This window comes from Rana temporaria, chromosome 1 (assembly GCF_905171775.1).
Source record: "Rana temporaria chromosome 1, aRanTem1.1, whole genome shotgun sequence".
In the NCBI taxonomy this organism is placed as follows: Eukaryota; Metazoa; Chordata; class Amphibia; order Anura; family Ranidae; genus Rana; species Rana temporaria.
Window position 1 is genome coordinate 293,829,612 of NC_053489.1, and position 24,850 is coordinate 293,854,461.

Below are 24,850 nucleotides of genomic sequence, written 5' to 3' on the forward strand. Positions count from 1 at the left end.
GGAATTGAATTTTTTGTTGTAATTTATAGGTATAATGTGTCAATATAACACTAACATAAACCTCCATGCTTGGTGGTTGCAAAGTATTATTAAATATCTACATGGCATTTAAAATATGCTGTATGAATAGTGTGACTGTATAAAGGACTGGACAACAAGCATTTTGATGAAACTGCAGAGGAAAAGCAAGAATGCATAGAAACACCTCCCAAATCAGTTAGGTGGGTGGAAATAGCGTTGCTGTTGTAACATTGTAAAAGTCCCCTTTGCATTTTGGGAATAACCATTTAGTTTGTTATTGAAATGAGTAATACATTTACTGAGAATCATTTGCCAGCTAATCTGCATGACTTAGGGTTGTGTAAGAGACTTTAATGGAATATTCAATTTGCAAATGATTTTCCCACTGAATGTGGTTGATTATAGACTCTTGGCAGCATTAAACAAATTAGCTGTTAAATGTACTCTCACAGAGGAATGGTTGGATGTTGTAAGGTATGGATACATTTGTTGGTACCATTTCATAAAAAAAGAAGAACCAACAATTATTTAATTGTTGTCCGAAAGTCCAAAATTTTTGGACAAGAGTGTTTCACTTGATTCACTCAGTGACTAATGCTAACACTAACATCTTTTAAAAATGCCAAGACTGCGCTTTTTAGCGACACATCAGATGACATATCCAAACGTTGTTGTGACCAAGAACTTAATTTCTTGAACAATGCTTCATGAAAATCTAGCCAGATTTTAAAAAGTCTGGGCCCCCCCAGATTAGATATTTACAATTCTCTATCTGAACTTGGGGTAATGGTGGGGCTGCGGGAGTCCTTCTGGGTGGAGCAACGTCTTACTATTTTTCTACGTCTTCCTTGTCTTTTCCTCTTGTTTTTTACTCTTCGCCTCTTCCTATGCATTATAGACAGGCCATGTTGAAATACTCTGTTAATGGACCATTGGTTGACCCTTGTCGACACCAATTTCCCACTTACTAGGTGCTGACCTACATAACTTACCTCCTCGCTATGCCTAGGGAAGGCGGTCTAAAAGTATTTGTCTTCCCCTCTGAGTGAGCGCATGGGATATTGTTTGAGAAGTTGTAGCTCAATGGTATTGGAATGAGCGGATCCTTCATGATTTACCTTTTAGCTATGACCAGTGTAACCTAATCTTGGTTGTCAATTATCAGGATCTTTACACTTGTTCCGCCCTTTTTATCTTGCCTTAAAACTAAATCTGTTTTTTTTTTCTTTTTTTTAGTGGAGAGATGATTTTGTCAATGGCTGGATCACTGTGCCCATTACACATGAAACACAGGAAGAATGCCTAGGGATGGCTGTTCTTGACATGATGCGTATAGCCAGTGAAAAAGAACAAAGCCCAATTGCAATTTACAATGCTGTCAGGTAAAAAAAAATTCTAGAATGTAAATCTTTTCTTTTTAATAAAAGTGCAGTTATATGGGTACTTTTCTAGTTCAGATTAACATTGAATTTTCCATCAGAAGCAATCTGCTGGACTGATCTCATAAGAATAAGGCTGCATTCACACCTGAGTGTATCATTTTCAGGCGGAAAGTCGTGTAATTTTGCCATGTTTTTGTAAAGGTCAAAAGCTCACCAATGTAAAAAGCAGAAAAAACGCCTGTAGTCTGCCTAAAAAGAAGCTTGTGTACTTTTTTGAGCTTCAGGTGTTTTGTTTCAGGTGACAGAACGCTCAGATGTGAACATGGGTCATTTAAATGAATGGGATTTTGCTTATTGGGCGTTTTGGAACTTTTGAGATGAGCGTTTTCAGAGCTGGAACCGCTCAGGTGTGAATGCAGCCTAAAGAGACTTGTAAATGTGTCAATCTTAAAGTAGTGTGGGGGTAACTTACTTTAACAGCCCTCCTGGGAGTAATAGGTTGAAATACTTTCTTGGTCTAGCCTTCCATTCTGTCGACTGGAGTAACTGGAGAAGGAAAGCAAATCATCAAGATTTAGAAAAAATAAAAATTATTAAAGAGAACATGTTTTATTAATTTGTGGCCTTACACAGATATGAGACAGACTATTGCAGCTCTATGTTCATAAATACCATTAGTGCAGCGGATCGTCATCGGGAGATGTGGATATTGCAGTGGGGGGGGGGAGATGTGGATATTGCAGTGGGGGGGAGGTGTGGATATTGCCGTGGGGGGGGGGGGAGATGTGGATATTGCTGTGGGGGGAGATGTGGATATTACAGTGGGGACTATATATGGTGGTGACCTGAAAAATTATCCAATCCATGACTCTGATCCGAGGAACGATCAGAACCATGAGTTTTTTGATCCGATGCACCCCTAATAAATACCCTGTAAATTTATTTTTAAATGCACCCAATTTATGTACCTAAATTTGACTTGCTATCTGCCTTGCAGACAGCTGTACAGAAGAACTCGGGGAGGGGACAGGGAGAAGCAGCAGATGGAGTGAATCTTTTGTGCTTCCGTGTTTGTGTTTTCAAGGAGCATGCCAATAGACACTTAATGCCTGCAATAAGTGATGTTTGTTGAGCTCCATATGTATGGGGTCCTTTATGTGTTCAGAGACTTTAAAGGGTTTGTAAACCCTTGTTTTAAAAAACAAACATACAATACCTACCTCCACTGTGCAGTTTATTTTGCACAGTGTGGCCCCAATCATCATTTTGTGGGGTCCCCCGGCGGCGCTCGCGGCGACTCATCACATCGGTAAACCCCCTAGGAGAAAGCGCTCTCTCTGGGGGTTACCTTGCGGGCGCGCTGCCAAGTCCAGTATTTACGTCCAGAGACACAGAATGCCAGACTCTGCCCCCGCCCCCGCATCATTGGATTTGAATAACAGCAGCAGGAGCCAATGGCTGCGCTGCTATCAATCTATCCAATCAAGAGCAGAGGACCTATTTAGAGAGGTACAGTGCGTCTCCGTTGAGTAAAGGAGCGGGCTCAGGTGAGTTGAACGGGGGGGGGGGGGGGGCTAGGGGGCCGGTCAGTGTCAGAAGTTTTTCACCTTAATGCATAGGATGCATTAAGGTGAAACAACATAAGCGTTTACAACCCCTTTAACTCTAAAGAAATAGTGGAAAAGCAGGCAACTTGTTTATATTTGAGAATAATTTTTGATTGTGAATTTCATAAATGTAAATTTTTTTGTTTCTTTCAACAGTTACAAAAAGTTCTTGCCAAAGTGTATTCGTGCCAAAATTCAAGACTACCACATTCTGACTCGCAAGAGGATACGGTATAGATTTCGAAGGTTCATTCAGCAATTCAGTCAGTGTAAAGCTACTGCCAGAGACTTAAAACTTAAATATCTGATAAATCTTGAGACCCTCCAGTCAGCATTTTATTCTGAACAATTTCATGTTAAGGAGGCCTTCCGAGACTCGCTAGGGGGAGAGATTTTCGCAACAATTGTAGTAACTGGAAATTATGGAATTCAGTATTTAAGGGGGAGATCGGATGACAAAGACACATTGGATGACCAGGTAAATCCATTTATTATATTCTGCTTGAAATTATTTTGCTGTATTAGAACTTTAGGGCTCTTTCACTCAAGTACCTTCTGTTCCTATCCGCAGGGAATCTGTGAGCTGATCCCCTGCTGATCAGAGCAGAGTGGGGCAGATGACAAGTCCATATCCACTCCGTTTTGTGCAGGGCGGACATGGACCGACTCTGCTCTATGGGGGGCCAGATGGCAAGTCTGTTTACACCCTCTGGTCCGTAAAGGTGCATTAACCTTCCAATCGGGTCCGCCTGAAAAACTGACAGGTGGACCTAATCGGATCTCCCATGTCAAATTAGATTCATACTTACCTAGGTGGATGCATCATCGGTCTGATGCTGCAACTGTCCCACCGTGCTCCTGCACTGAGAACCGAGCGATTGAACACCACTGATTACTTGGTTTTCAGAGCTCCATGAGCAGAGAGCTGTAGACTGTCTGTCAAAGCACTCATTGGAGCGCTGGGCTCTGAAAGGGCTGGCAGTCAGTCCAGGCACATGGCGGATCCATACTCCGTGTTCGGGATGATGCTGTGCCTGGACTGACATCCATGACGTCAGAAGAGAGCAGAAACGGGTCACAGGAGTGCAAAACAATCCATACTACAAGCTTTGGCTACACTTCTTCTCCTTTTACGTTCAAAAGATTGATAAATGATTTATGTATATTTTATCATTTTTATGCCCTTTATCCCTAAATTATACAATCTTTCATAGTCAATTGCAGTGAAAATGACAGGCCTTCAGAATGTTAAACTGATTCAAGGTTATTTTCAAGGGCCCTTTTGTTGTAAATTCCAATACAAAAACAAGATTTTTTTTCAACCAATGATGCAGATGGTGCTAACTTCAATTTAGTCAGCCACTTCAGCCTGTACAGTCTATGTGCTGTATCCATAACTTTACCTGAGTCTTCAAACAAGAGCTCACTGCAATTGTTAAAGCGGAGATCCAGCTGTTTAAAAGAAAAAAAAATTGTAAGTCAGCAGCTACCAATACTGTAGCTGCTGGCTTTTAATAAGCACACTTACCTGTCCAGGGTGTCTGTGATGTCAGCCGCCCGAGGCTGATCCTTCCTCGGATTGTGTGATGGCGCCGCCATCCTCACTAAGGGAAACGGCCATTTCCCAGGAGGCAACGTGAGGAGGAGAAGAGAGAAGATCACAGCGGAAAAGGAATTGGCAGATTAGGACGATCAACAGCCATTTGGGTAAGTATAAAAAAAAATTGCCTATTTTTTTTTTTTTTTTTTAGTGTGGACCTAAACTAGACAACAACCTTGTCTGTACAGAGGTGTAAAGTGTATCTCTAGGCATGTTTGAAGTTTGGCTAGAGTGGGGAAGGGGTAAACTCTGTCAGGTTTTTAGTGCCGTCTGTGTCACCAATTGGGGAGATTCACCCTTTTTCTTATCCTGGTTACAATTATTTAAAAAAAGTGAGAGGAAATTCAAAATTTTTAAGTTGTCACGATGCAAAAAGTGAGGCTTCCAGTGGAAATACTTGTTCCAGGGACTACTAAGAGGGAAATTACCCTCACCAAGGAAGATTTCTTCTAAATTCCTGCCTCTGCAACAGAAATAAAGGGAGATTTCCTGAATGGTACACAGACATCAAAAAAATAAACTGGCAGAATTTATCTATTTCCTGCTGCATTTAAAACTAAAAGGGAGCCTTTTAGCCTTTAACCACTTGAGGACCAGGCCTATTTTTCAGATTCTGTGTTTGTTTTTTCTAACACCCTAGAGAATAAAATGGCGGCCGTTGCAGTACTTTCTGTCACACCGTATTTGAGCAGCGATCTTACAAGCACACTTTTTCTGGAAAAAATACTTTTTTGAATTTAAAAATAAGACAGCAGTAAAGATATCCCAATTTTTTTTATATTGTGAAAGATAATGTTACGCCGAGTAAACTGATACCCAACATGTCACGCTTCAAAATTGTGCCCGCTCATTGAATGGCGACAAACTTTTTTCCTTAAAAATCTCCAGTTTGTAACTCAAAACTGGTAACCTGTAGAAATTTTTAGAGGAAGTCTAGGGCTAGAATTATTGATCTCGCTCAAATGATCGCAGCGATACCTCACGTTTTTTTTTCACACCGTTTTCATATGCGGGCGCTACCACTTCTGCATGCGAGCTCGTCGGGACGGGGTGCTTTAAATTATTTATTTATTAATTTTCCTTCTTATGCTTTTTATTTTGACACAATATTTTTTGGAACACGGTTATTCCTATTACAAGGCATGTAAAAATCCCTTGTAATAGAAAAATAGCATGACAGGACCTCTTAAATATGACATTTGGGGTCAAAACGACACGGTGGCATATAGAGGAGCGGAACCCCTCCGTCTTCCTACTACAGCTGCTGGATGCCCGCTTCTCCTCCTCTCCCTCCTGCAGGCATTCAGCAAATGGAGGGGGTTGGTTCCTCTAGATGCCACTGCCCCACCTTTTCAGGTGTACAGGGAGGCTGCAGATGTTCCCTGAAGCATGGGGTCAGGTCACAAGTTCGACCCCTGTAGCTACCCCCCTCTGGTCTGTACCTTAATTTAACGCATGTCCCTTGTTCTTTTGTGTACATCAAAGAAACAGGTGATGTCCCAGACTGAAATAAAGACACCTTACCACCTTAAAAAAATGTTCCCTCTGCTGCCCCCCAGGCCCCTGTGCTCTTTTCCAGCTCCCCTGTGTGATCTTCTTGCCCCTCCCGCTCTTTGTCCTCCACTGCTTTTCCGGATTTCTTCCTCCCCTCTCCTACCAGCTGCTGCAGTAATGCTGTTAGAAAAGAGGGGGGTAAATGTGTAATTTACTGGCCTCTTTTTCTTAATGAAAAAATCGTACCGATCCAAAACTGAAGCATATTAAACAGTGGCCCCTATGCTTCAGTTTGTGAATGAATTTGAAGGTCTGTACAGAGATATTCATGTCCATTCAGTCTGTGCTGCTAAAGCTGCAGAGCAAGTATATTGAAGGCGGTGTCCTCAATTTCTTTTCTCTGTCCAAGGTGAAACCTCAGAGGTCTGTGTGGACCCTTGATATTTTACCATAGCCCACCAAGGGGGCTCCTAAAAAATAATTAAAAATAATAAAAAACTGACACTAGTGATGGAACTACTAGGGTCACAAAGGTTACACTCAGTGGCGGCTGGTGAATTTTTAGAATGGGGGGGCGCCAGACTCCGCCCCTCCTTGTTGACCACTCCCTCTTCTCATAAGCCACACCCCTTATATAATCCACCCACTCCGCCCCTGTATTCCACTAGTGTCAGGAGTATTTAGCAAGAAAAAAAATTAATGCAATGAAAAATTAAGAAATGTCTACATTGCTTTAAACAGCTTTACAATACCATGATCTAACAGCATACGGGACAGAATCAAAGACTGCAAATACTGCAGAGTGTATAGTGGTGGGTGGTATGTGTATGGCGGTGCATGTAGGAGAGGGGTGCGTAGTGTATGGCAGTGCATGTAGGAGAGGGGTGCGGAGTGTATGGCGGTGCATGTAGGAGAGGGGTGCGGAGTGTATGGCGGTGCATGTAGGAGAGGGGTGAGGAGTGTATGACGGTGCATGTAGGAGAGGGGTGAGGAGTGTATGGCGGTGCATGTAGGAGAGGGGTGCGGAGTGTATGGCGGTGCATGTAGGAGAGGGGTGCGGAGTGTATGACGGTGCATGTAGGAGAGGGGTGAGGAGTGTATGACGGTGCATGTAGGAGAGGGGTGAGGAGTGTATGGCGGTGCATGTAGGAGAGGGGTGCGGAGTGTATGGCGGTGCATGTAGGAGAGGGGTGCGGAGTGTATGACGGTGCATGTAGGAGAGGGGTGAGGAGTGTATGGCGGTGCATGTAGGAGAGGGGTGAGGAGTGTATGGCGGTGCATGTAGGAGAGGCGTGAGGAGTGTATGGCGGTGCATGTAGGAGTGGGGTGCGGAGTGTATGGCGGTGCATGTAGGAGAGGGGTGAGGAGTGTATGGCGGTGCATGTAGGAGAGGCGTGAGGAGTGTATGGCGGTGCATGTAGGAGAGGGGTGCGGAGTGTATGACGGTGCATGTAGGAGAGGGGTGAGGAGTGTATGGCGGTGCATGTAGGAGAGGGGTGAGGAGTGTATGGCGGTGCATGTAGGAGAGGCGTGAGGAGTGTATGGCGGTGCATGTAGGAGTGGGGTGCGGAGTGTATGGCGGTGCATGTAGGAGAGGGGTGAGGAGTGTATGGCGGTGCATGTAGGTGAGGAGTGTATGGCGGTGCATGTAGGAGAGGGGTGCGGAGTGTATGGCGGTGCATGTAGGAGAGGGGTGCGGAGTGTATGACGGTGCATGTAGGAGAGGGGTGAGGAGTGTATGGCGGTGCATGTAGGAGAGGGGTGAGGAGTGTATGGCGGTGCATGTAGGAGAGGCGTGAGGAGTGTATGGCGGTGCATGTAGGAGTGGGGTGAGGAGTGTATGGCGGTGCATGTAGGAGAGGGGTGCGGAGTGTATGGCGGTGCATGTAGGAGAGGGGTGCAGGGCACATTACATGGATAGGGGTGCAGGGCACATTACATGGATAGGGGTGCAGGGCACATTACATGGGGAGGGGTGCAGGGCACATTACATGGGGAGGGGTGCAGGGCACATTACATGGGGAGGGGTGCAGGGCACATTATATAGGGCACAAGGTAAAAAGGCAGCTGCTGGACAGTGTAGAGTTAATTGTACATTCCATTGGAATTAAACTGATCAGCTGTGCCTGTGTTGGGGGGGAGAGCAGATAATAATATATATATATTACTAGGCTAAGCAGTTGGAATGCTGGGATTGCAGGGAGAAAACTGGTCTGATAAGAGGCAAAGTACAAGAGAAAAAGGCTGCAATCCTAGCTCAGTGGGCTGCAATCCTAGCTCAGTGTGACTGTAAAGATAAAAACATCGTGCAGCTTCACAGAGACAGAGGGGAGATATGACAGGGAAAGCCAGTGGAGAACATTCTGGAGGGAGGGGGGGAGAGGGGTGAACACAAACGGAGCCATGCTGGCTGCAAGAGAGTGACACATGAGAGGAGAAATTAACTCTCAGCTGGAGAGAGAACCTCCGATCCCCACACTCACCTTCAGCTTCAGGAGCAGGTTCGGCACTGTCAGCTCGAGTGCCCATCCATTAGTGATGGATTAGTGATCCGATTCCTGCCTCCATAAGTTTACTAAGGGAGAGGGGGATCGGGAGCAGGCATCTTCACCTGGCTGCAGGCTCACTCTGATGCGTCCCTCTGAGATGCATAGTGCTGACGTCACTTCCTGTTGTCGGCACTATGCACAGTATACACTGGGTGCCGTGCACCCGCCCGGTCACAAGTCCATCGCGCCGGAAGCAAGTGGCGCGATGGGCATAGCCACAAAGGCATATTTTGCCTGCCAATGTAGCGCCTCGTCTGCAATCTTGTGATTGCACAGACGTGGCGCTACTCGTACCGCACTGCACCCGGCGCCCAGCGCCCGGGAACAGTGCACATAGGGACCTTTTTTTGCTTTTTTTTTTTTTAAAGGGACATGTTTAAATAAAAAATTTTTTTTTTTTGTAATTTTTTTTTTTTTACTGACTTGGGGGGAGGGGGGGCGGCGCCCGGGCGCCCCCTATGGACGGGCCGCCACTGGTTACACTTGTGTTGCGCAGCTGGACTTGGAGAAAAGGCTCCAGTAATAAAAAGACAGTAATAAAAATCATTGTCAGACGTTCTAATCCTTCCCTAATCTACTAAAAAGTATGTCTTCCTCCCCATTGAAGAGATTTGCCAACCAATTGGGTCAGAGACGGCAATAAAAACTGGGCAGAGATTCCAATCCTTCCCCATGAATCCAAAATGGGGGGGAAAGAGTTTTGGCTGATTGGCTCTAATCTTTATCAATATGAATTGTTGTACCTGAGTGCTTCTATTGATATGAAATTGTAAACGCATCATACAAATCTTCATACCTTCGCTATTCTGGTCTAGTCAATTGAAGATTACCAGTGCTAGTGTGCAATAAGAGTTTTTGGTTATAACACAATTCCCCTGCATGTTTTTTGCAGGACTTGCAAACTTATTGTGATTTTCCTGACATCATTGATGTGAGCATTAAACAAGCTAGCAAGGAGGATTCCTCTGAGAGTCGTATAGTAACAATCCACAAACAGGACAACAAGTTGCTGGTAAGATTTTGTTTTTGTTATTTCCTGATTCAGTTATGACGTTACTTCCCAATATCTTTTCTTGTAAACCTAAAGCATGTATTGTAATTGAGAACAATATATGACTTTTACTTTCTGCTGTGCTTCTTGTTAAAAAAAAAAAAAAAAAAAAAAGTACAAAGAATCCATACACTTTTTTTTTTTTTGTCTTTTGTCTTTTATGTTTTAAAACCAGATTCTGCTAAATAAATCCCCAGTTTGATTTGTGGTATGAATTACCCCCCCATCCATGCATGTCCCGATGCTTTATTTTGCTGAGAAATCGCTTGGAAAAACACCTAGCATTTCTAGTCATCTTGAGCAAGGGCAGATGATTCATGTAGCATTTACTTCTGGACTCCATCTGCCCTTAGCCCAGGCAAGAGGATGTGCTTAGCTGAGAAAACCCCTCCTAAAGACTCCTGGGATTTATGACCTATTTTGCCTAGACCTCGAAACTAGGAAGTAACGGAAAAAATGTTTAAAAAAAAAACAAAAAAAATATTTTAAATCAAGTTAATATGAAATGCTTTCCTATCCATTTACACACACGCACAACTAACTCAACACACGGCCATTAAAGTGGTTATAAACCCTTTACTACCATTTTAATCTACAGGTAAGCTTATAAGGCTTACCTGTATGTACTGGACAGATCTCCTAAACCTGCACGAAACCTGCGATGCATACTAGCCCATTATGCTTTTACTTTGCAGTGGGAAAAAAAGAGGAAGTAAAACCCATCAGGGTTTACTTCCTCTTTAATGTCTAAACTGCTGGCAACAAAAGTGAGTACACCCCTAAGTGAAAATGCCCAAATTGGGCCAAAAGTGGCAATCTTTTGTGTTACCACCATAATTTTACTGCACTGCCATAACCCTCTTTGGCATGGAGTTCACCAGAGCGTCACAGGTTGCCACTGGAGTCCTCTTCCACTCCTCCATGAATACATTGCAGAGCTGGTGGATATTAGAGATCTTGCGCTCCTCCACCTTTTCGTTTGAGGATGCCCTACAGATGCTCAATAGGGTTTTGGTCTGGAGACATGCTTGGTCAGTCCATCACCTTTACCCTCAGCTTCTTTACGGCCCTTGGGCCTTTTCTTTGCGGCCCACTCTCCGAAGGGGGGGTGGGGGAAATCATGCTCTTTTTCAGTATGTCACAGTATATGTTGGCATTCGTGGTTCCCTCAATGAACTGTAGCTCCCCAGTGCCTCCAGACCATGACACTCCCACCACCATACTTGACTGTAGGCAAGATGCACTTGTCTTTGTACTCCTCACCTGGTTGCCACGACACACGCTAGACTCCATCTGAACCAAATACGTTTATCTTGTTCTCATCAGACCACAGGACATGGTTCCAGTAATCCATGTCCTTAGTCTGCTTGTCTTCAGCAAACTGTTTCTGAGCTTTCTTGTGCATCATCTTTAGAAGAGGCTTTGTTCTGGGACAACAGCCATGCAGTCCAATTTAATGCAGTGTGGGGCGTATGGTCTGAGCACTGACATGCTGACCCCTTCAACCTCTGCAGCAATGCTGGCAGCACTCATATGTCTATTTCCCAAAGACAACCTCTGGATATGACGCTGAGCACATGCACTCAACATCTTGAGGGGTAGCTTCCCCGTTATACCGCTGTATGGTCTTGGCCACCATGCTGCAGCTCAGTTTCATGGTCTTGACAATCTTCTTTATAGCCTAGGTCATCTTTATGTAGAGCAACAATTTTATTTAAAAATGTTTTCAGATCCTCAGAGTTCTTTGCCATGAGGTGCCATTTTGAACTTTCAGTGACCAGTATGAGAGAGTTACATAGTGGGCGAGGTTGGAAAAAAAAAAAACTCAAGTCCATCAAGTCTAACCTATGTGTGTGATTTTATGTCAGTATTACATTGTATATCCCTGTATGTTGTGGGAGTTCAGGTGCTTATCTAATAGATTTTATAAATTATCGATGCACCCCACTGAAACCACTGCCCATGGAAGAGAATTCCACATCCTAACCGCTCTTACAGTAAAGAACCCTCTACACAGTTTAGGGGTAAACTGCTTTTCTTCCAGTACAGTGTTTGTACATTGAAATCCTATCCCCTCTCAAGCGTCTCTTCTCCAGAGAGAACAAGTTTAGTGCTCGTAACCTTTCCTCATAACTAAGGTCTTCCAGACCCTTTATTAGTTTTGTTACCCTTCTCTGGACTCTCTCCAGTTCTAGCACATCCTTCCTGGGGATTGGTGTCCAGAACTGGACAGCATACTCCAGGTGCGGCGAGGACCAGAGTCTTGTAGAGTGGGAGAATTATTGTTTTATCTCTGGAGTTAATCCAGAGTGCGAATGAGAACACCAAATTTAACACACCTGCTCCCTATTCACACCTGAGACCTTGTAACACTAACGAGTCACATGACATCTTGGAGGGAAAAAGGCAAATTGGGCCCAATTTTGCCATTTTCACTTAGGGGTGTACTCACTTTTGTTGCCAGCGGTTTAGACATTAATGGCTGTGTGATGAGTTATTTTGAGGGGACAGCAAATTTACACTGTTATACAAGCTGTACACTCATTACTTTACATTGTAGCAAAGTGTAATTTCTTCAGTGTTGTCACATGACAAGATAAAATATATTTTTACAAAAATGTGAGGGGTGTACTCACTTTTGTGAGATACTATGTATGTATGTATGTATGTATGTATATGTGTGTATATATACATATACATATATATATATATATATATAATATACATATATATATATATATATTTGTATGTGTGTATATATATATATATGTCCAATAAAAAAAAAATCTAATTTCTTTATAAATTTAGGCCAAAATGTTTTTTACTACATGTCTTTGGTTAAAAAAATAAAAATAAAATACCAAAACCTGTATTTTTTAATTGGTTTGTGCAAAAGTTATAGCGTCTACGAACTATGGTGTATATATATTGGAATTTCCGCAGCTGTGACACTATACTAATGGCGATGATAGTATGGCTGGCAATCTGGCGCTAGCTGATATTGGTTGGGAGGGACACTAACTGACACTGACATTACTAGTGACAATAATACAGTGGTCAATGCTAATACTGTACACTGTCAAGCAAATGGTTAACTGTGTGCCTAACTGTGTAATTTGTGCTGCTTTTACTTAAAGTTGTTGTAAAGTCAGAATAAGCAATAACTGTCATGCCCTCATAAAGTACTGTTTCGTTCTTCTTTTTTTTTTATTTATTTTTTATTCTAATCCTAAACACGTTCTCTCACAGAACCTCTGTACTGCCAGGTGTCCTCCTCTGCTCTCCTTTCCCGATCTAAGGAGAGCAGCCGGGGGGGCTGAGATTCCCCACTAACATCAGCCAGCCAGAAAAGGGATGTCACATGACCACATTTAGGTATTTAGGATTAAAATGAAAAAAAAAAAAACCCAGACACGTACTTTTATATTTTGATACAACAGAGGGGATGGCAGTTATTGCTTACTCTTTACTCTTACTTTACAACCAGGGTGGGAGGGGCAGGGAGGAAATCGCTTTCACACACCGGGGGAGAGCAGTGAGCGGGATGACGGAGGCACATAAACTGACCACGGTATCGTGGATCAGCAGCCATGATTCCTGTGGTCAGCACACACACAGGGACACAAGGAACAGGCAGAATCAACCAGGTATTTTACAGCATAGAACAGGACAAAGTACACGGCATAATAACTTTGCTATAGTTCATGCTTTAAGGGAACAGAAGCTTTTTTTTTTTTTTTTTTTTTTTTTTCTTTTAGGGTTACAACCACATTAAATATCCATTGTTTTTTTCTTCCTGCTTTACAGGGAGAAGAAACAGATTGCTGTTCACAGTACACAGAGTTCTGTGTTTTTGTAAACAAGGAACTCTGTGTGACTCATTTGCAAAAGGAATAGAGCATGATCTCTTTACAAAGTACATTTTCAAATTGCAAGTGAAATTTCACTGAATGGATTTTTGTTTTCTCATGATCAGAAGATAGCACAGCTTCCTTTTGTTAATTTTCCAAAGTGAGCATGTTCTTCTACTTAGTAAAGCAGTCACTGTGTGATTGGCCACAACCGATCAGCTGACTTTAGCCAAAATATTTAACTGAAATCAGGTGCTAGACTCGTGCTGTGTCCAATCGCAGCACAGGTCAGCAGGGGGCCAGCGCATGTGCACCCCAATCCCGAAAGCCCACGACGTACAGGTACGTCACCCGCCCTGCAGCTGGCGCCCGCCTGCAGTGCAATTGCTGTAGGTGGGAAGTAGTCAATTAAGTGTCACTTAAAATAAGGCCACAATTACACCTGAGCTTTTTATAGTTAAAGCTCCAAAATGCTCCAAATCCCATGGTTTGCAGTTTTGCCTGTTCATAACTAAACATAGTGTCACATGTAAATTGTCACTTCTTTTAAACAACAAGCCTCAAGCATTTTTGGGCCCAATGGTTTTCAGTAGAAGCACCTGAAAAAAAATTGAAAACCGACCGCACATTTTTCTTTCCTAATTGCTACCTCTCCATTGGCTAAAACAAACTTTTAAAAAGTGCGCATTTTGGAGCATAAAAACGTGCGTCTGCTACCTGCACTTGGTGTGCCCATAACATTTAATGGCATAACAAGTGCAACCTGCGATTGCAGCAAGTTTCTGAAACATATGGCAAATCGGACATTTTTGTGTGTTGCGTGTTTAGGAAGCGTGCAGTTGTGAATGCTGCCTAAATTAGGGTTGCACAGCTAGTGAAGCTGTCCAAACAATACAGTAGCTTATAGATGTTTTGTAAACAAGCGTAACAGTGACCTCATGAGTGGGAAGGTAAACAATGTGTAGACGCATGTTGCTTATGTTATGTTTCGTAATTGATAATCATGTGGTGGGTTTCCTACAGATCTCACCAATGTCAGGTTTCCTGTGTCAGACACTGTTCTCCAGCGATCAGCAGGCTATCTTGCATGTTGACAGCTGTTTGCAAAGAACTTAATTTTCCTTCCTGAAAACGAGCTGTATTTTGACGCTTGATTTCCTTCCTACTAAGATGTTAATGTTCTTTACTTTATTGCTTAAAGTATTGTATATGTGAAGTCAAGTAAAGAAATGTGTACTCGCACAAAAAAACTATGGACTAATTAACATATTTTACTAAAAAAAGGTTTGCTTTATTTTTTTTTGGTAAGCAGTCATGTGACTGCATGCCCTCTCTGCTCGTACCTCTTCCTGAGTGTGGGGGGCACGTCTGAGGGCAGGTAGCAATTGACACATAGGACAGTGGTGAAAGCTGTTGTCAGGCAGAGCAGGGCTGGCTAGTGGGTGTGGCAGAAAATCTGACTATAGGAGCACGGGCGCGTTGTAATTGATATAAGAAAAGACGGGATGGACAGCCGCACTCCAAAAAAAACATAAGGTTGTCTTTATTGTAAAAGATTGATAAAAATGCACTACAAAACAAACACAGGGAAAACAGCCTACGCGTTTCACACTCCGATTAGTGCTTAGTCATGGCTAACATAAAAGAAAACACACTCCAAATATATATGATTACAGCCTAAAACATGTGATGGGCACTGGCCAACCGCGGGTAATACCCAATTAGTAAGGGGAACACCCAAGACCGATCGGAAAGTGTCTTTACATGTGTGTATATAATTTACCCTAATACAAAATTTAACTCGCCTTTAGAAAAACACCCATGTAAATACATGTGAAAATAAAGAATAACAATTCTAAGTGTGCAGAGCACTCCCTTTACTAATATAGATGGCAATATGTGGAACATAGTGTATAGGACATTCACAGTTGTTGATTTATGTCGTCCATGTGGTGTTTTTTTTGTGATATATCTAAATACAAGGGAGGGGGAAATTGGCGTGTAGAAAAGAAACAGTGTTGTGGTGAATAAAAAAGAGTATCTTGACTATATAGTAAGCATATCGCTATGTTTATGAGTCTATTGAATTGAGTTAAATAAGAAAACAAACAATGTTTTCTATATAAAATAATGGTCGTGTAAATAGACCAATAAACATGATATGTAGTCGTGAGAAAATTTATTGTGTGGGTATTTATGTGTGTATATAAATGACCACATAAAATACAAAAATAGAAATGTATTCATATTGCGGGTAATAGAAGTCAGTCGGAAACAATCCGACATGTCATAAGTGTATTAACCCCAAATGAACCAAGGTGAAAGATATGTGAAGGGAAATAAGTTTGAATTAAATAAAGCCGAATCATAAAATGCATATAAATGTATATATGTGAATTGAAACTTGAAAAAAGGTATTAGTGGACGTAGGGATGTACATAGTTGTGTATCTTATTTACGTCCAGTGTGTAGATACGAATGTATTGTGGTATGAATTGCGTATATTGGTCTCTGCTTGTAATGATATGTAAATGTCCAAAAAAAAGCAAATGCTCACTCATCGAGTGGTGAATACTCTAAAAGAATAAGTACTAAAAAATGCAAAAGAGAAATATATACACGTGCAACATACTCAAAACCGTTTGAGAATGTGTCTTCAAAAAAAGAGAAGTTGGCTATACACTGGATGTAAACGATGAGATATCTTGAATGGATAAACCAACCTGCAGTGTAGATGGAGACTTTGGATGTGATAGCCCCCGTCGAGACGACAGTTTTTTACTGTCGCTATATTGACAAACTGTTATTTGTCAGTTCGGATGAGTGTGCCAATTTGGACGAATGGCTCTCTTATCTGAACGACAATGATTTGAATTTAAGGTTTACAGCAGTGGTCTCCAAACTTTTCAACACGAGGGCCACATTGTAGATTTTACAAGTTTGGAGACCCCTGGTTTACAGGGAATCTACAAGACACCTCCATTGATTTCCTGGATGTCAAACTTACGGGTACCAATGGGGGTGTTATTACAGGTCTTCACAGAGTACAGCAGGCAACGTCCTCCTTGGAGCCCATTCAGGACACCCTAAACATAACATCAGGGGCATACACTTTGGTCAATTTTTAAGACTTGAGCGTCTTTGTAGTACACCCGAAGGCTTCGTTAGGGAAGCAGCTGGTATGGCCTCCAGATTTAAAGCAAGGGGCTATCCTACCAAAATCATTAATAATGCCCTTTCTAAAGTTGACTGTATACCCAATTCTTCTCTATTAGAGTACAAAAGTTGTGACAGAAAACATACTAAAACCTCTTTCGATAAAAACGTTCCAGTCTTCTCCACACCCTATAGCTGTGAATTTAACAAAATAGGACAGAACGTTACCAAGTATCTTCCTGTATTATACGACACAGCATACCAGTCTATACTATCTAAATAGGGGTATTAAAACAGTTGGCTGTAGAGCACCGACACTAGGGGACATCCTCTCACCGAGCCTTTTTTCAACTAAAACAGTGAAAGAAAACTGGTTACATTTTACAGGAACTTTTAGGTGTGGGATCAAAGGGTGTAGATACTGTCGTCGCATTGAAACTGGACCGTGTGTACGCTCGTTCTCCACAAATAAAGGTTTCGAAATAAAACAGTTCATTAACTGTAATACTACGTTTTTAGTCTATGTAATCAATTGCAATTTATGCAATGTTCAATATGTAAGCAGAACTATCAGGAGATTGAAGGACAGGCTAAGTGACCACTTATACGACATAGAGAAAAACCACAATACAAATGCTAAATACTGGAATCGAATACACTGTAGGGACACATCTAGTCTGTCCATACAAGGTGTTGAGAAGATTATCATTTCCACCAGAGGAGGGGACAAATTCAGGCAACTATGTCGACGTGAAGTTTATTGGATTTTTCATTTAAATACGAGAATTCCTATAGGGTTAAACTTCGAGTGGGATGTCTCCCACTATTATGAATACGATTTTTTCATCATTTACCCATACGTTCACTCATCTATAACAACGACGATATGCATTTTTGATTTTTATCGCCTCGTATTCTACGATAGGCGTTGTTCTGTATTTTGGGTTACTTTTGGGTTCATACAAACTTCGTCGGATCATCTATATGCGTGAGGATTCACACGGTGATTGTATCACAGGCGATGGATGAACTCTTCTTGTCTACCGACATATGAGTTTTTCCATCCATCCTCACCTGCTTAGACTAGACGTCTTTTGCCTTCCGCTGTAATAAGTAGTCTAGATATGTCCAAACAATAAGTCTCTGTTTACAATTAGACTATTATTTAGTCAGTGTCATACATTATTAGGATATTAGGATAAATATCTATGCAGAGGTCCTGCTGCACAGAATTCATCTGTCTAAATATGTATTTTATGTTTTTCCCTCCTTTCACCTTTTTGAAAATAGTTTTCCAGGTATGCTCATAAGGAGGTAACATTGTTGTCTGGTGGTTGGTTCTATATGGGACACATTTTTTTTTTGTTTTATCTTATTTTATGACGTCTCTATCATCACCATTGACGCTATATACCGTACATGTTTTGATGAGTTCTGTGCCTTTTAAATGCATTTTTTCTTTTTATGTATAATGTATTATGTGATATATACCCAATGACATTTATAATTGTATTGCATTGTAGCGCCTAATTTAAATGATTCCCGCCCCCGGCGGGATCATTTACATTGCGCGCGCTTACGCCGGGCAATTTTGCCGGCGCGCCCTCGCAATTTACAGAGCTACTGCTCCGTGAATCGAGGGCAGCGCAAAATATTTGCGGGGGCGCAGGGCAATCGTTGCCCTGCTCCCCCGCAAATATCGCGCAAATGTACCTGAATCTGGGCCAGAGTGTCTATGGGGCTGGTTAGAGTGGATGATGTCATCGCTACAGCACAGAGCTTTAAAAAAATGATCTTTATAGAGAAGGAACAAATTGCTCTCACGCCCATAAGATGTACTTGTCATACACAATTTATACATCAAAACATAGGTATTTTTGTCTAGTTTCAGGCAATGTGCTCCGCATTTTTGTGATACGCACTTTTGTGATACGCATTTTGCTTTTGGCTGGTTGAGCTTCCAAATGACAAGAGTTCTACACTTTCTTACATTGACTGTCCTGTATAAAATTCTTCAGATTTAGACATTAATGGCTGTGTGTTGCGTTATTTGGAGGGGACAGCACATTTTACACTCTTTTACAAGCTGTACACTCAGTACTTTACATTGTAGCAAAGTGTAATTTCTTCAGTGTTGTCACATGAAAAGATAGAAGAAAATATTTACACAAATTCGAGGGTTGTACTTACTTTTGTGACATACTGTATGTGATCTCCCGCACACAGAGGGGTGTACTTACTTTTGTGAAATGCTGTATATATTGTGGTCTATAAGTGGTTACATCACACATGGCGTATGCTGAGGTCTGCAGCAATGAAGGATTTTTGTATTTGAAACTTTAATGTAAATCTAGACAGTTGAGGGGGTGTAATATTCCCACTGGGTGGAGTATGCAATCCCCTTACTTTCAATATCGCCCCAATCGAGGTGTGATTTTTGCTGCGACTTGTCACCTGAGAAATCGCAGGACTGCTTTTGGGAAATGGGCGTCCCGTCATTTTGTTTGTGTGATTTTGTCAGGTGAAAATATTGTCCCATGATTGGGGTGTCATTGAAAGTAACGGAATTGGAAGCGTGTCACACATTTTGCGGCAATTCGGGAAATTGCAGTAATTCGCCTAAGTGTGATTGCAGCCAAAGCCAAGCGTCTTCTATCAGTTGCTGGGTTCTCCTTCTATAGATTCTGGGGGAACATTTTCTTCCTCAAACATTCCACACATTCTTTTCATTCTTTATTCCACCGCTAATATATAATCCGCCTGTATCCCGTGACCAAGTCCTGTCGTGACGAAACGTAGGGAGGCGGCGTGCTGACGTCACTGCGCATTTTCTCTACCCGGATACGGGCTGTGTGTTTCCAAGCTGGCCGGCTTTTATATGCTCTGCATATTTGAACAATTGTAAGTGTTATTTCACTTATTTTTATGGAATAAATTAAGGTTTTACACTATGTGAGCTCCTTTTATTCCTACATACCCTCGGATGGCACATCGGGAGTCACTTACCTATAACAAGGATAAGGGTTACCAGGCTATCATCATCTGGGTTCCATATTGAATACCATCGATCCATGTCTCTTACCAGGCTGTTTTTGATCTCTTATAATTTGGGGATCATCTCCATTCTGTAAGAGGCTTTATTTGACTGTGGTGGAGGTTCTTTCCTTTCAAGCACTTTCTCGTGTGGATTCGCTGTATACACTTGGGAGATTGTCTATGCAGTATTTGCTTTTCTGACGGACTTATCTTCTATGAACACCATTTGAACATTTTATGTGTTTTTTATCACTCAATTATTTATGGTTTATATTTACTTAGCGCGATCTCCTCTTTTCTTGCGTAATATATAATCTGCATTGACCTTGTATAGCGCTTTTCTCTCTGAGCACTTATTGGAGCAAGTATTGGAGATGGCGTTGGCTGGGAATCTAACCCGGATCAGCTGCTTGGAAGGCAGCTATGCTCACCACTGCACCACCAACTCAAAAGTAGCATGTCTTCGTAGTGTGGCAGGAAACCGGAGTACCCGGAGGAAACACAGGCAAGCACAGGGAGAACATGCAAACTCCATGCAGATAGTATCCTGGTCAGAATCTGAAACAAGGACCCCAGTGCTGCAAGACTAACCCCTAAGCCTCTGTGCTGCCCATTTATGGCCTCTGTTCTCTAAGGCCTGCCCCTGCTGCGCGGGGTAAATCACTTATGTCCACTTAAAGTGCCTTCAGAAGAAATCCAAACTTATCCTAAACTACAATCTACAACACTCACAATGGAGCTAAATATTCCATTCACCCTTAGGCCTCATTCACACAGGGGGTATGAATCCGTACCCCATGGAAGGGCCATGTTTACCGGAATGGGGGATGCACAGGTGTTCCCAGCATCCCGTGTAGGCAGTCCCATTGCTGTCAACTGGGATGCAGTGACTTTACCCAATGTGACATCTGAGTGGGTGCCGGTGCACAGCCCCGAATGCACCCAGGGTGCATCCGCACAACTGCACCCACAAGGATTTCCTTTTTGGAGTTAATGCAGCCCCCACACAGGGTACAGATTCATACACCCCATGTGAGTGAGGCCTTGGACTTCCCCATTAAGGGCCTCACTGACTGGAAGAGTTCCCATTTCTCCAGCAGAGAAAGCCTAAAGAAAGCTGGAAAGACTTCTCTGACCTCTGAAGACAAAAAGATTTCCAACCTCCACTCATAGCCAGTCCAACACACGCCTCAACAACATACCGGCCTTCAACCTCCCCTTATAGCCGGTCCAACACACGCCTCAAAAGCCTACCTGCCTCCAAACTTCACAACATAATCAATTACTTTGTCGATCCACAATACATAGATCAAACATATCACCTGTAAAAACGTGCTTGAGATGTTGGTGGTAAACTGCCTGCTAGGCCCGGGAGGAATCAAACCAAGTCCTCCAAAAGCTGCCTCATATCCAAAAGTTGCCAAGAGTGTAAATGTAGACATTATGCTTTAAGGTTAATCAAAAATATCACATTCTAAAGGGAACGGTAAAACAAGGGGAGGGGGAGTATGGAAGAAGCAGAGAGGGAGAAAGTAGGGGGGATGGAAAGTTGCGGGTAAGGAAGGGGTGTGGGGGTTCCCCCAAACCCTCACCCCCTTCTTCCTCCAACCTTCCCATCTCCCCCCTTTCCTCCCTTTCTCCCTCTTCCATACTCCCCCCTTGTTCTACCTTTCCCTTTAGCGTGTTATGTTTTTGATTAACCTTAAAGCTTAATGTCTACATTTACACTCTTGGCAACTTTTGGAGGGCTTGGTTCGGTTCCCCTCGGGCCTAGCAGGCTGTTTACCACCAACATCTCAGACACTTTTTTTTACAGGTGATTATGTTTGGGAAATGTATTGTCGAACCTTAAAGCTTCTGCAGAAGCTGCAGAAAGCTAAATAGAGGGCTGATGGGAAGACCCCCCGGTTACTGGAGTGGCAGCCGCCACCAGTTTAGGGACCTGTGTTGATACAGCCGTACCTGGCCCCTGGGAGGGTCCCTCAAACTTTTTGTTGAGTCTTCTTCCAGGAACAGCCAATTGTCTTGTTTGTCCAACTAAATTTGATAGTTGGTGATTAAGAATCTTTTAAGAGATTGACGACGTAGTGGATTCCTGTCATGATGGCTTGAAATGAAGATCCTGTCCCTCATATTCACTAGCAAAAATCGTCCTCTTCTCATCACCTAGTTTAAATTTTCTTCCAACATTTTGGCCATCTTCAATCCCAAGAAAGCTTCACCCCTCCCATTTAAGTGCAATCCGTCACTACTATAAAGATGGTAACTGCCTGAAAAGTCAGCCCAGTTCGCCATGAAGCCAAACCCCTCCTCCCTGCACCAGTTTCTCAGCCACTTGTTAAGTACCATAAGCTCTTCCTGTCTCTGTGGTGTGGCTCGAGGTACAGGCAGTATTTCAAAAAATATTGCCATGGGGGACCTTTTCTTCAATATGGCCCCAAGTCCCTGAAATCATTTTGTAGGGCGCTCCATCTTTCTCTAACTTTGTCATTGGGACCGATATATACCATGACAGCTGGGTCCTCTCCAGCGTCATCCAATAATCTGTCCATGCAATCTGCAATGTTCCGAACCCGAGCACCTGGTAAACAACATACTGTTTGGCGATAATGGTCTTTGTGACAGATTTCCCTCTGTATTCTTCCAATAACTAAGTCCCCTACCACTAGTATGTGCCTATCCTTTCTGGTAACCTTGCCTCCATCTTCGTCACATGCTGGTGAATTCATTACGCTATTGTCACATTCTGGAGGGGTCTCATTGTGAACGTCGCATTCTGGAGGCCACTCATTGTGAACGTCGCATTCAGGAGGCGACTCATTGTGAACGTCGCATTCGGGAGGCGACTCATTGTGAACGTCGCATTCTGGAGGCGACTCATTGCGAACGTCGCATTCGGGAGGAGTCTCAACAGAATCGTTGCACGCTGAAGGAGTCTTGATGTGAATGACACGTGGTTGATTTTTTAAGAAATTCCCAACTTTTGGGCTATTTTCTTTGCCAACAGAGCTGCACCCTGTTCATTTAAGTGCAGTCCATCCCTGCTGTAGAGCAAGTAACCAATTGAAAAGTCAGTCCAGGTCTCCATGAAGCCAAACCCCTCCTTCCTGCACCAGTTCTTCATCCACCTGCTAAGCTCCCTAAACTCCTGCTGCCTCCTTGGTCTGGTTCGAGGTACAGGCAGTATTTCTGAAAATGCTGCCTTGGAGGTTCGTTTCTTCAGTATAGCTTCTAAGTCCCTGAAATCTTTTTGTAGGGAGCTCCATTTTCTTCTAATGTTGTCGTTGGTTCCAATATGTACCATGACAGCTGGGTCCTCCCCAGCCATATCCAACAATCCGTCCATCTGATCTGCAATGTCCCGAACTCGTGCGACCGGGAAACTATCTACTGTTCGTCGATCACCGTCATTCTCACAGATTGCCCTCTCTGTCCCTCTAATAACAGAATCCCCTACCACCAGGACCTGCCTATCCTTTTCTGTAAGCTTGCCCTCATCTTCATGGGAGGAGATATTCCCATGGCTGCCCTGTTTTTTTTGGTGGGTTCCCAACATGTACATCACATTGTGCTGGAGTCTCAACATGAATATGACAGTCAGGTGGTGTCTCCGTGTGAATGTCACATGCTGGTGGAGTCTCCGTGTGAATGTCACATGCTGGTGGAGTCTCCGTGTGAACGTCACATGCTGGTGGAGTCTCCGTGTGAACGTCACATGCTGGTGGAGTCTCCGTGTGAACGTCACATGCTGGTGGAGTCTCCATTTAGCGTTCATATTCTGTCTTGCTCACTAGGGCAGTCCTGTGTACATCTGCAATAAAAAAAGAAGAATCAGATTTAGCACTTTCTCCTACATTATATATATTTTTATACAACATCAAATTATACAGAGAAAAGTTCAAAATTCCAATGCCAAGGACAATAAATAAATCCAACATGACAGGGACACAGGGATCACTAATGGTGATCCCCTATAAAAATTCTGGTTGCCTGGAAGTTATGCCAACCCACTAAAATGAATGAAGTCAGAAATGGAAATGTTTCTTATTATTAAACACCCAGCCTCTATGGGGGGGGGGGGGGTGACCTCTAATCAATATCTATTTTCATTCCTATAACTTTGGACTCCAATAAAGATCTTATAACAAAATATTTTTGTTGCATGTTTTGGCACCATTAAATGTTTGTTATCCCCAAAAAATAAATAAAGATCCTGTTCCTTTAAAGCCGGTTATAGTGCTTGTGCTGTGTATGAAATATCTGGCTGATCCTACCAGTTTCTACCCTCCCCCTCTCTGCACTGACTCCCATGTATCAGGGCTGCACAGTTCTGACACCAGAGTCAGTACGTGTCTCCATCATATGCTGCTATCTGCAGCTCTCCCTGTGTCTCCTCTCCCCTCACCCTCCATGTACATGTCTCCATCACATGCTACTATCTGCAGCTCTCCCTGTGTCTCCTCTCCCCTCACCCTCCATGTACATGTCTCCATCACATGCTACTATCTGCAGCTCTCCCTGTGTCTCCTCTCCCCTCACCCTCCATGTACATGTCTCCATCACATGCTACTATCTGCAGCTCTCCCTGTGTCTCCTTCCCCCTCACCCTCCATGTACATGTCTCCATCATACGCTACTATCTGCAGCTTTCCCTGTGTCTCCTCCCCTCACCCTCCCTGCCTGTCATCTCTCACTATCCCTGATCTGTTCATTCCCCTCTGTCACATAAAAAGCTGCATCCTAGTGCCTGTGCTCCATAAACAAACAAAAAAACATTTCTACTTATATTAAAATGTATCCATCTTGGCCTCTGTTTAATCTTCAACTGCCATAACGCCGCACATGTGATCCGTTATGACAGTTTGATTGAGAGCACAATAAATGTGACAGTTGGCATTCCCAGCATGCCGGGAATAGAAATGTTTTTTTGAAACTGTTAAATCTATGGGTTTCCTTTCGCTTTATAATGGTAGAAACCGGTTCTTTTTTAATTTCAATAAATTTTTATTGAGATTTATCAAAAGGGTTACAGTCATGACATATCAGTAGACATAACATAAGCCCCAGGAGACAAATGAAACCAATGTGAGGTTACAATAAAGT

At 42.9% G+C, this 24,850-nt stretch overlaps 1 protein-coding gene across 1 annotated transcript in view; it reads left to right on the top strand.

Moving 5' to 3' along the window:
- JAK2 (Janus kinase 2) overlaps positions 1 to 24,850 on the top strand; it is a 278,873-nt gene that overhangs the window by 163,541 nt on the left and 90,482 nt on the right. The window contains exons 5-7 of the mRNA XM_040357463.1: positions 1,258 to 1,403; positions 3,167 to 3,488; positions 9,546 to 9,665. Coding sequence (XP_040213397.1) covers positions 1,258 to 1,403; positions 3,167 to 3,488; positions 9,546 to 9,665 — 588 coding nt within the window. The remainder of the gene's footprint in view (positions 1 to 1,257; positions 1,404 to 3,166; positions 3,489 to 9,545; positions 9,666 to 24,850) is intronic.